This window comes from Triticum urartu, chromosome 5A (assembly GCF_056163025.1).
Source record: "Triticum urartu cultivar PI428250 chromosome 5A, HENAU_Tu73, whole genome shotgun sequence".
NCBI classification, from domain to species: domain Eukaryota; kingdom Viridiplantae; phylum Streptophyta; class Magnoliopsida; order Poales; family Poaceae; genus Triticum; species Triticum urartu.
In genome coordinates this window covers 477,857,465-477,869,640 of record NC_141877.1, presented here as the reverse complement: position 1 = coordinate 477,869,640, position 12,176 = coordinate 477,857,465, and the positions used below count along the sequence as shown (strand labels likewise).

Genomic DNA, 12,176 nt, shown 5'->3' with positions numbered 1-12,176 from the left:
TTTCCACCCTAGCAGTACTCAGATGTTCTTTGGACAAAAAAAGCACATCTGATTTCATACGCCTCTGGAGCCCCATGAGCGATCAAACTTTCGAGGATTACCCAACCCTCGACAGTTCCAACTTACTATTTCCACTTCGATTGGACAAACTCCATTCCAAATACCACTGACCCTGAATTTTGGGCTACAATGTCAAACCATCATTGTTCTTTCTATATCTTTCCTTCTCTTGCAAAACCAACAACGATGCCACTGGGTCCTCATGATCATTTTGTAAAAAATTGACGATCTTGGCTAAACTAGAGCCCCCTGGTGAAGTCTGAGCGGGAGGGAGGTTCCCACTTGATCCCAGCGGAAGCCTCTTGCGTGATTTTGGGTGAACCATCAAATTTTTACCGTTAGGTTTTTGGAGGGCTTATGCCCATATTGCTGTAATGATATCATTAGAAAATTCCTCAGTGTTTGCAGATCTTCCACCATCACTCATCTGTCCTCTACCTCTATCCCTTACTTCGCCCACCTCTGGCTTTTAAATTGGTCAACATTAGAAAATAATCCAGATTTCATCACTGCATTCAGTAGACTTATGTCTTCTACAAGCCTCACAAAACTGAGGGATCTTCTCATACATAACCCGATATGTCTTGCGTGGTTTTCCGCTGAGTAGTTTCACATGGACAAATCTGATTAGGGGTTTATCCATCTTGAGCCAAACCCTTGATCTCATAAAATCTCCAATGAAGTTTCTCAAAGCAAGAGATACAAATTTTCCTACTTTGTCGCCCATCACTTTGGTTACAACTTTGTTGATCAAACCATCAGGAACTTTCATCACTCTTACAAGCACATCTACGGAGTTCATGTCACCCATATCTATCTTAGAAAAGCCATCATACTCCATCAGAAGCACCGGCCAATCACAAAATAACCTCGGACCCTCTTCCATTGCTCTCTGCCAATCCCCAACACATTGAAATTCTACGTAAAATGGTTTTTCTATGGCTCTAATGTCATGTTCTTTGCCGGATTCCACACAATATTCATGGCGGGGATAAATGAGTTCTGGCTGAACAACTTGTTTGTGCAAACCCTAGCAATCACAGTCCATCTAGCCGCCACCTTCAAATCTTCAAATACTCCTCAAGATTAATTTGCTCGTCCACTTCTCCCTCGCGGTGCAACCTTCCAAGAAGATCATCCAAGTCTTCCCTATTTTCCGACTAGGATCCACCTGTTCCAGCCACGACGACTATCCTTCGCTCGCCATCAAGCCCTAAAAACGTTGTGCCCACAGAAGACATTGTGCACCCATCACAAGAGGTCTGCCTGCGTAGTTTACTCCGCCCCCCTAATTGAAGGTGAGTTATGATCAGTCGCCTGTATGGTGGCCTCGCCGAGGGGTCGTTGCGTGAGTAGAAAACTCTAGATGTGTAGTTTCTCAAAGGTGTTCACAAGAAGAAACCTAGATGGGAGTAGTACATGATGGGGCAGTCGGTATAAAATTATGAGAGGTTAGTTTGAAATCACGGGGGGATTTATCCGTAGATCCAGTTTGTAGCATTTTTTCCATAAGTCTATGATTATACTTATGGACACTCCTGTTTTTGAAAAAAAAAGTTACTTTGTTTAGGCCTAAAAAAAGTAACTTTTTTTTGTGCCTCTGGCTTGCATTAGTAGGCCCGCAGCCCATCTATATGTCTGGCCCAGCCAATTTGGCTCAAAAGCAACCGCGTGCTCCTCCACGGCTCTATCTCTAACATCGGCAAGCCGGCCTCGATGTCATCGATCGTCGGCGCCGGCGCCGGCACGGCCTCGTCGGACGATTGCACCGCAGAAAGGCTGTTAGACCTTCGCCCTCGTCCCCATCTCAGCCATCCAGCCATGCAGATGCAGGATCCGCCGCCGCCAGGGGAAACCCAAGACCGTACGCCTCCTGCTCCCCTCCGCATCTTAGCCTCAGTTTTCCAACCCTGTTTAGATCCTAGCCTCAGTTTAGGATCATGGATAGGTCCTATTCTGCAGCAACGTTTCCGCTGTTTTTTGTACTATGAGCTGTTTGCTTGTGCTTGTATCCTTTTTTTTTTCTGTACTCTTATCATCACTCCGTTGTACCCAGATGTCTGCAAACAAAACGGATCACTCTGCCAACAAGATGATGGTTCTGAAGATGGCCAAGTTATACCAGACCTTCCAGAGGTATAAACTGGATCGTAGTCTTGCCCCACCATAATAAACCTTATAATTTGGCCTCACAAGCGATACAATGATTTTCTCTTTCTATAAATCTAAACAATTATATCTATAATTTTGAACCACCAAAATATGCGATGTGTATTATTTTCTAGATCTATTAGAAGTGTGATGATTTCTCTGGTGTCTGAATCTCCAACATATGCAATATATAAGCAGCTATACCGCTACATTTTCTGCCCTAGCCACACCTTGTGATGCAATGGGGACATTTCAGAGCTTTCCTGGTATACACAGAAACTAAAGGAACTCTATCTTCTTCCTCTGATTTTTCTCCAAGAATACACTACAGATGAGAGAATACACTTGGCACTTTTGTTTGCAAGACATTGTTAATTGGAGTTGTTCCCACGTTACTATGTTAGGCAAATTATATTATATAGAGTGCAATGTTTTGAAGAAAACCGCTAGAGAAGGGCTCGGAAAATGATTAATTAGACAACATTTCTTGATGGAATTCATCACAGAATTGAAGTTCACCATGGCTCTCGCTTGTCGAGATGGTCTATATGGACATATGGTTTGCCTAAGCCCTATGTTAAGCATATTTTATTCCTTATTGCATTTTTAAAACACAAGAAAACATTTCCCAAAATGATTAATTAGATATTCTACCATGATGAGTCCATCGAATGATGACTTCAAATTCACCGTCACGTCTGGCTTACTGAACCGGTAGAAATGGATATGTGGTTTACCTATGGAGAAAAGTAAAATGCACATGCATGGCATGTCCATTCCCGAATGGCTCCTTGTTTTGCTAAGTGACGTGGCAGCCTGGTTGTTTCGAATATGGATACCTATTTGTCATATGTACTACTATGTTAATCCTAAATCAGAACCGTTATAATTTGGACCAAATAATTTGGCCTATGTGGATGAGTGTTTTTTGCAAGACATCTCCTATGAAATCATTGATTGGACTTGTTCCCGTGTTACCATGTTAGGCAAATCATATTCTATGTCGTGCAATGTTTCGAAGAAAAGCGCTAGAAAAGGGCTCTGAAAATGATTTAGACAATATTCCTTGACGGTATTCATCATAGAGTTGAAGTTCACAATGCCTGGCTTGTCGAGATGGTCGATATGGACATATATACGATTTGCCCTAGCCCTTTGTTAAGCAAATTTTTGTTTTTATTGCATTTTTTGAACGCAAGAAAAAACTGCCCAAATTGCTTAATAGATATTCTACCATGATGAATTGAATGATGACTTCAAATTCACCGTCATGTCTGGCTTGTGGAACCGATGGAAATGGATATGCGGTTTTCCTAATTTGTACTATGGATAAAAGTAAATGCGCACATATGGCATGTTCGATCCTGAATGACTCCTTGTTTTCCTAACTGACGTGGCAGCCTGGTCGTTTCGAATATGGATACCTGTTTGTCATATGTACTACTATGTTATTCTTAAATCTGAACCGTTATAATTTGTACCAAATAATTTGGCCTATGTGGATGAATGCAGTGATTTGTTTGCATCTTGTTTTAATAATATAATATAGATTTGTAATATAGCAAGTTTTTGCAATCAGTTTATAAATTTCTTTTATAACCCCAATAACTGATCTCCCGTTCTTTTGTATACAGGATATCCGTCGACATATTCATGCCCTATTACCACTGCGGGATGCTGCCCGTGCAGCTTGTGCATCACACTCATTTCTGAGATCATGGAGATGCCATCCCAACCTTATCTTAAGTCACAAAGCACTAGGTTTGGATGGAGATCTCATCAGCAAAGTTGACAATATTCTTAAAAATCACTCCGGCATTGGCATGAAGAAATTACGGCTTGAACTTTATGGTAACAAGGTCGATTCCTTTTATGTTGATAGGTGGATTCATATTGCTGTTACAGCACGAGTTGAAGAACTCGCCATTATTATGCCGCATATTCCTGGGGAAGAAGAATACAATTTCCCATGCTCACTTTTATTTAATGGGGGTGAAAACTCAATTCGGTATCTTTACATTGCCATGTGTGCCTTTCGTCCCACGGCTGGGCTTGGTTGCTGGAAAAAATTGACAAGGTTATTACTAAGTAATGTATGGATTGCTGATGATGAGCTAGAGGGCCTTCTTTCCAATTGTACTGCAATTCAACACTTGGAACTCAAGAATTGCAGTGAGATAGCTTGCCTGAAGATACCTTTGCTGGAGTGCCTTACGTTCCTGAGAGTGTCTATGCATAAATCTGCAATTTATACAGAGTGATGCTCCAAACCTCTCCACCTTTTGTCTGTTTGGTGGCTTAGTATCGATTCTATTTGGAAGTGATGTAAAGAATATAGAAGTGTCGTGCTTAAAATTCGGCCTGCCCAACATTGTCCGGTTTGCTCGGACCGAGCTTCTGTCTGGTGCGCCAGATGTTGAAAGACTTGTCATAACCTCGCCTAATGAGGTATATTCTGAAAGTTTAATTGAGTATAGACTAGCTGTTTGCATATAGCAGTTTCCATGCCTTGTCATATAACTAATCTGAGGTGTCTTTATGCAGATGGAAAGTACACCAATGCTATCTAGCAAATTCCTCCACCTCAAGTACTTGCATATTTCTCTAATTGCAAATGAAGCTATTTCACCAGCTTATGATTACCTTTCTCTGGTTTCTTTTATTGAAGCTTCTCCTTGCCTGGAGACTTTCATCTTTGAGGTAAGTTATCTCATTTCTTTTTCTTTTTCGAAAAGGGTAGTACCGCGGCCTCTGCATCACAGGATGCACACAGCCAAGTTATCTCATCTTGCAAGCAGAGTGTGCATTGTGGAACTGCTGATGCGAGCATCTTTGGCTTTCCATGTAGGTACAGCAGCCTGACATGAAGCATGATTCTGTTATCGGGGATTCCTCGCCTCTGAGACGGCTACCACAATACAGGCACAACAACCTAAAGAGTGTGACGATCATCGGCTTCTGCTCGGCGAAGAGCTTGGTCGAGTTGGCATGCCACATTATTGAGAAAGCGACATCACTCGAGCGCCTCACTTTGGACACCTCCCATGGCTGTCGGAATCCTGGCAGGCGTAGCGTCGATAAACCTGACAGATGGTACTATACAGTGAGTGGTAGCCTCACGGCGGCCCCACCTGACAGGTGCCTCCCTATGTGGGGTCGTGGCATCGAGGAGTCTCACAGGGCGTGTTTCGCAATCAGAAAACACATTGAGTGGAAAGTTCCCTTCGGAGTCGTGTTTGAAATCATCGAGCCCTGCAGTCGGTGCTTGATGCCGAACTTTTAGATGCCCAAGTAGCATCATGCCCAACGGTGCTGTTATGATGCTTTATTTCCAAACTATCACTATCAGGTCTGCAAACGATGGTCGTGTGAGATTTCTTAGGCCGTATTCTGTTTCGTAAACTATCAGAGGTGCCTCATGTTTAATTATGTAAAACTGTTGTACTAGTAGTGATTCCTGCAGACATGTGAAGTCAGGGAAATGACTTTGCTGCGTTTTTCATTGCTGTTTTCAGAGATATCAGAGGCCAGCGTGCTCTACTCATGGATGTTTTCCAGATTGTTATGTGTACTTTTGTACTCTAAGAATGCGGCGAACTCTTTAGCTGCTTATGAATCTCATTGATTTTGTGCGTGTCAGTCTGATCAATATAGAAGGTGCATTATGTAAAAGTTGGAGCTTCCTACTGGTTTATGGATTGTGAACAATGGTTACAGCATGAACCCCGCCTTCTCACTGTTGCCTCGCCGTCTGCTCCATATAAGCTCCAGCATCTCCTTCTCTTCATCTTCTGCTTCTTGGTTGAATGTCAAAAATTCCAAGGATTAGAATCCTCTCTGAGGGCGGGAGCTCGTCGCAGTCATGATTTTTGTTGTTGCAAAACCTCCGCTCGAACAATTTACTACTCGGCATGTTCGACGAATGTGCGTCTCAATACTTACATCCCCTTTCCACCATCTTTATAAATAAAGACGCGCTAAATGAGTGGTGAAAAGGGGGCGACAAGTAGCAGGTGCAACGCTGAATGCCAATCTTCTTTCTTAGGTTCCCCTAACAAATTTTAAGAAAACTTATTTACTCTATATCCCTAGTAGACTTTTATAAAAATCTAAACAAAGGTGAATGATCATCAACGGGGTGCCTCTTTGATTCCCTGCCAAGGAAACTGAAGCGAGCGTGAGAGGTCACGTCTCACGTGTGTTTCACCGCCGTCCGATTACCAGTGCTTTCTATTTTCTTTTCTTCTCTTCTCTGTGTACACAGGGGTTGCCTTTTATCGAGAGACTCCGGCCTCCATCGTCCGGCCAACGCTCGGCGGCGCCAGCGCTGAAACAATCTCCTCCGTCTTAGTCGTCGAAAAGGCCCGGATACCTTGTCAGCCGGCCATTGCCCTCGCGATCCCGGGCATCGACTGGTGCTGCATCTGGGACTGATGAGGCTCATGCCCAGGAAGCGCCACCGGCCGGCAGCGCCCTCGCCGGAGAACTCGACATGGTACGCCATCTGCAGTTTTTTTAGTAGTAACCTCTGCAGTTTAACCTTGAATTGAGATCTATCTAATCTCGGATGCACGCCGAATTGTGTGTGCTATCACAGAGTATTGATGTACTCTTATTGTGACTTATTTATGACAGATGGATTGATTTCTTCATTCTGTAAAAAGAAGTGCTCATCGCGCCAGCAAGATGAGTATTCGCAAAGTGGTGCTGGACTACGACCGGGTCTCGACCTTCCAGAGGTATGCAGTTTCTGGTAACTGACGAATTAAATTGTTGAGTAAAATACCATTGTGAGTTTTACTTTTACCTGGATTATTATAGGGAAGTACTGGTGAGAATTTTACTAGCTGAATAAACCTGAAGAATAGCCATGTTTGTACTACTTTATGCTGTGTTTGGCTCGTACCAGTCCACCACCACAATACTTTCTTCATTGGCATGATTACTGCTACAACCAAACTTAGAATCATGCTAGATATGCATATTCGGAGTATAAGATTATGATGACAAGTTCTGATGATCCGAGCATCTGTGGAATGCTTTATTACACTGCCACAATGTTGAGACCTTGCTCTGTAGTAGTAACCAAATTTTCTGGAAAAAAGAACCACATATGATGGAAGACTGTTCTCTGATCTGGCTTTGGCAGTTTATGTATGTGGCTCTAAATGTTCATATGTACACCCTCTGTTCCTAAATATAAGACGTTTTGGCAGTTTAAACGTCTTATATTTAGGAACTGAGGTAGTACTATTTATACCCTGTGCACAATATACATGTTTTTGTTTAGTTGCCATACTGACATGATTGTCGCATATAATTGTATCACATTGTATGGTTTAACGCATCACCGATCGCCCCATGGGTGCTGAATGTTGACTTGCAAAATGCAAATAAATAATTCTTGTTCACTGCCATATGCATAATTTAAGTAAGAATGCAATTGTACCTATACTAGCTAATCAATACTACTAAGTAATTAACAATGCAGGAAAATCTTCCTCAAAAGCTCATATGTAGCCCTCAATCCACTCGCTGCAATTACATTATAGTATTTTAATATTAAAGTTTCTTTTTATATTCTGATATCTTTCTCCTGTCTGTGCTTCTGCATTCTCAGGACATATATCGACATATACATGCCCTAATGCCATTACGAGATGCTGCTCGTGCGGCTTGTGTGTCGCACACATTTCTGCAATCATGGAGATGCTGTCGCAACCCTTACCTTAAGTAAGGAAACACTAGGTTTGAATGGAAAAGGTATTGCTAAAGATGAAATGGCAAGAGATCTCATCATTAAAGTTGATGGTATTCTTAAGAATCACTCGGGTGTTGGCATGAAGAAACTAGAGCTTAATCTCCACTGTTGCAGCAAGGTTGATCGCTGTTATCTCAATAGTTGGCTTCGCATTGCTTTCAGAGTAGGGATTGAAGAGCTCACCATGTTGTTGTGTCCTGTGACCTGTCAGTGAGGCAGAATACAACTTCCCGTGCTCTCTTTTATTCAGTGGGAGTGAAAAATCAATACGGTATCTTGAGCTCTCCAGCTGTGTCTTTCGTCCCACAGCTGAGCTTGATTGCTGGAGAAGGTTGAAGGAGTTGTGGCTGACTAATGTGCTGATCACGGGCGATGAGGTAGAGTGCCTTCTTTCCAATTCTTCCATGCTGGAGTTACTGTGGCTCTTTAGATGCAATGAGATTGTTCGTGTGAAGATACCTTGTCAGCTCCAGCGGCTCAGCTTCCTGCGAGCGGGTCAATGCAGAAAGCTCCAGGAGATAGAGAGCAACGCTCCAAATATCTCGACTTTTGACATCAGTGGCAGTAACTTGGTAAAGATTTCATTTGGAGGTGCATTGCAAGTAAAAAACATGAGGATAATGTGTTCATATCAGCCAAACATTATCTGGTACACTCGGATCAGGCTCATGCCATCTGTACTGAATGTTGAAACGCTTTGAATATCCTCGTATAATGAGGTATATTCTAAACGTTGTGATGATCATAGGGTAGTTATTTGCATATAACAGCTTTCATATGTGATATGATTAATTCGAGACATCTTTATGCAGATGATTAGTACACCAACACTACGTAGCAAATTCCTGTACCTCAAATACTTGCACATTACTCTAATTGGAAACGAGGCTATTTCACCGGCCTATGATTACCTTTCTCTGGTTTCTTTTCTTGTAGCTTTTCCTTACTTGGAGACTTCCATCTTTAAAGTAAGTTACTGATCACCTTGCAAGCATACCTAGTGCCTATGACAGAACAAGTGAAATGGTCATCTTGACTTTCTACTGTAGGTATAGCAGACTGACATGAAGCATGATTTGATTGTCGGGGATATCTCGCATCTGAGGCAGCTGCCAGGACACTAGCATGACAACCTAAAGAGTGTAACGATCGTTGGCTTCTACTCCGCCAAGAGCTTGGTCGAATTAACACTTCATATCATTAAGAACACATCGTCGCTTCAGTGTCTCACATTGGACACCACTTTCGGTTATGATGGTTGTTCAGTCGATAAACCTGGCGGATGCAACCCTATGGGGAGGGATATAATCAAGGAAGCCCATAAAACAATTTTGGCTATCAGAACACATGTTGAGGGAATAATCCCCTCTAGAGTTAAATGTTTCAGGGCCTTGCAGTCGATGCCATGCTGTTGAACGTTACTAATCATGTAAAATTATAATACTTGTGAAGAGTTATTCCTTAAATAAATAGCCAAAAGTGTTGAGTGTTAAATTTCATGATCCGTTGTAAAATTTACTTCTTTGTATAAAATGAAATTGCGCTCTCTAAAATTTCTCTCTGCTCCGGGAAAACACGAAAAGTGAGTGAAGGAGATCTCGATGCCTGCTGCTGAAGATGATGTGGTTCCCCTGCGTCCAAGCGGCGTTTAGGCAGCATGGGTGGTGTCGGGGAACTCCGCACTCTATCAGGGTGGTGCCTATGGTACTAGGTTTCTCTAGTTTGTTTTTTTATTTCTTGCTGGAGTGGCGAGGCGAGGGTGGCAACGCCACATGGGAATAAGTCCCCTCTGGTCTCTCCTCTAGCTTAGCACTTTGATCGTTTAGTTTACTGCTATTGCTTTCTCCATAACTTACACATGTTCCTATGACTATGAGATTATGCAACTCCCGAATACCGGAGGAACACTTAGTGTGCTATCAAACGTCACCAACATAACTGGGTGACTATAAAGATGCTCTACAGGTGTCTTCGATGGTGTTTGTTGAGTTGGCATAGATTGAGATTAGGATTTGTCACTCCGTGTATCGGAGAGGTATCTCTGGGCCCTCTCGGTAATGCACGTCACTATAAGCCTTGCAAGCAATGTGACTAATGAGTTAGTTACGGGATGTTGCATTATGAAACGAGTAAAGAGACTTGCCAGTAACGAGATTGAACTAGGTATTGAGATACCGACGATCGAATCTCGGGCAACTAACATACCGATGACAAAGGGAACAACGTATGTTGTTATGCTGTTTGACCGATAAAGATCTTCGTAGAATATGTAGGAACCAACATGAGCATCCAGGTTCCGCTATTGGTTATTGACCAGAGATGAGTATCGGTCATGTCTACATAGTTCTCGAACCCATAGGGTCCGCACGCTTAACGTTCGGTGACGATCGGTATTATGAGTTTATGTGTGTTGATGTACCGAAGGTAGTTCGTAGTCCCGATATGATCACGGACATGACGAGGTGTCTCGGAATGGTCAAGACATAAAGATCGATATATTGGAAGCCTATGTTTGGACATCGAAATGGTTCTGGGTGAGTTTGAGCATATACTGGAGTACCGGGAGGTTACCGGAACCCCCCGGGAAGTATATGGGCCTTATTGGGCCATAGTGGGAGGGAGGAGAAGGGAGCCTAGGAGGGGGCGTGCCCCCCCAAGCCCAATCCTAATTGGGTGGGGGGCCGGCACCCCCTTTCCTTCCTCCTCTCTCCCCGTTCCTTCCTCTCCTAATCCAACTAGGGAAGGGAGGGGGATTCCTACTCCCGGTAGGAGTAGGACTCCCCTTGGGCGCGCCATAGAGGGGCTGGCCCTCCCCCTCCTCCACTCCTTTATATACGGGGGAGGGGGCACCCCATAGACACACAAGTTGATTGTTTAGTCGTGTGCGGTGCCCCCCTCCACAGATTTCCACCACGGTCATATTGTTGCAGTGCGTAGGCGAAGCCCTGCGCCGGTAGCTTCATCATCACCGTCATCACGCCATCGTGCCGACGAAACTCTCCCACGACACTCAGCTAGATCTAGAGTTCGCGGGACGTCACCGAGCTAAACGTGTGCAGATCGCGGAGGTGCCATACCTTCGGTGCTAGGATCGGTCGGATCATGAAGACGTACGACTACATGAACCGCGTTGTCATAACGCTTCCGCTTACGGTCTACGAGGGTACGTGGACAACACTCTTCCCCTTTCGTTGCTAGGCATCGCATAGATGGATCTTGTGTGTGCGTAGGAATTTTTTGGAAATTACTGTGTTCCCAACAGTGGTATCCGAGCCAGGTCTCTGTGTAGATGTTATATGCACGAGTACAACACAAAGGAGTTGTGGGCGTGGGTATATACATATTGCTTGCCGTCACTAGTTGATTCTTGATTCAGCGGCATTGTTGGATGAAGCGGCTCAGACCGACATTACGTGTACGCTTACGCGAGACTGGTTCTACCGACATGCTTCGCACACAGGTGGCTAGTGGGTGTCAGTTTTTCCAACTTTAGTTGAATCGGATTCAATGAACAGGGTTCTTTCTGAAGATCAAAAAGCAATCACTATACCACATTGTGGTTTTTAATGCGTAGGTAAGAACGGTTCTTGCTCAGCCCATAGGAGCCACGTAAAACTTGCAACAACAAAGTAGAGGACGTCTAACTTGCTTTTGCAGGGCATGTTGTGATGTGATATGGTCAAGACATGATGCTAAATTTTATTGTATGTGATGATCATGTTTTGTAATAGAGTTATAGGCAACTGGCAAGAGCCATATGCTTGTCGCTTTATTGTGTGAAATGCAATCACCATGTAATTACTTTACTTTATCACTAAGCGGTGGCGTTAGTCATAGAAGCAATAGTTGGCGAGACGACAACAATGGTTTGATGAATATTGATACGTCCATTTTGCATCATGCTTTTATATCGATATTTATTGCATTATGGGCTATTATTACACATTATGTCACAATACTTATGCCTATTCTCTCTTATTTTACAAGGTTTACATGAAGAGGGAGAATGTCGGCAGCTGGAATTCTGGGCTGGGAAAGGAACAAATATTAGAGACCTATCCACTACAAGAAATATGTCAACTAGTGACCTTCTGTCAGTGACCCTGGAAGAATTGGTCATAAATCTATGACCATTTGAGACCAATTGGTCAAAAGCTGTTCGGGGGGCTCCAAACCCTAAACTATATCGACCATTTTGGTCAGA

The 12,176-nt window shown here is 43.3% G+C and overlaps 1 protein-coding gene and 1 pseudogene across 2 annotated transcripts; both read left to right on the top strand.

Annotated features, from left to right (window-relative positions):
* The first annotated feature begins 1,745 nt into the window (after positions 1-1,745).
* LOC147972089 (putative F-box/LRR-repeat protein At5g02700) lies at positions 1,746-5,832 on the top strand. 2 transcript variants are annotated; one of them, XM_087522937.1, is made up of 5 exons: positions 1,746-1,924; positions 2,117-2,196; positions 3,846-4,659; positions 4,756-4,911; positions 5,060-5,832. In XM_087522937.1, exons 4-5 carry the CDS (start codon positions 4,756-4,758, stop codon positions 5,492-5,494), a joined length of 591 nt encoding a protein of 196 aa, XP_087379063.1. In that variant the 5' UTR covers positions 1,746-1,924; positions 2,117-2,196; positions 3,846-4,659; the 3' UTR covers positions 5,495-5,832. The 2 variants fall into 2 exon arrangements, with proteins under 2 accessions (XP_087379063.1, XP_087379064.1); XM_087522938.1 differs by lacking the exons at positions 4,756-4,911; positions 5,060-5,832 and having other exon boundaries at positions 3,846-4,555.
* Positions 5,833-6,644: 812 nt separating this feature from the next.
* On the top strand, positions 6,645-9,397 carry LOC125507169 (uncharacterized; annotated as a pseudogene).
* Positions 9,398-12,176: the final 2,779 nt, after the last annotated feature.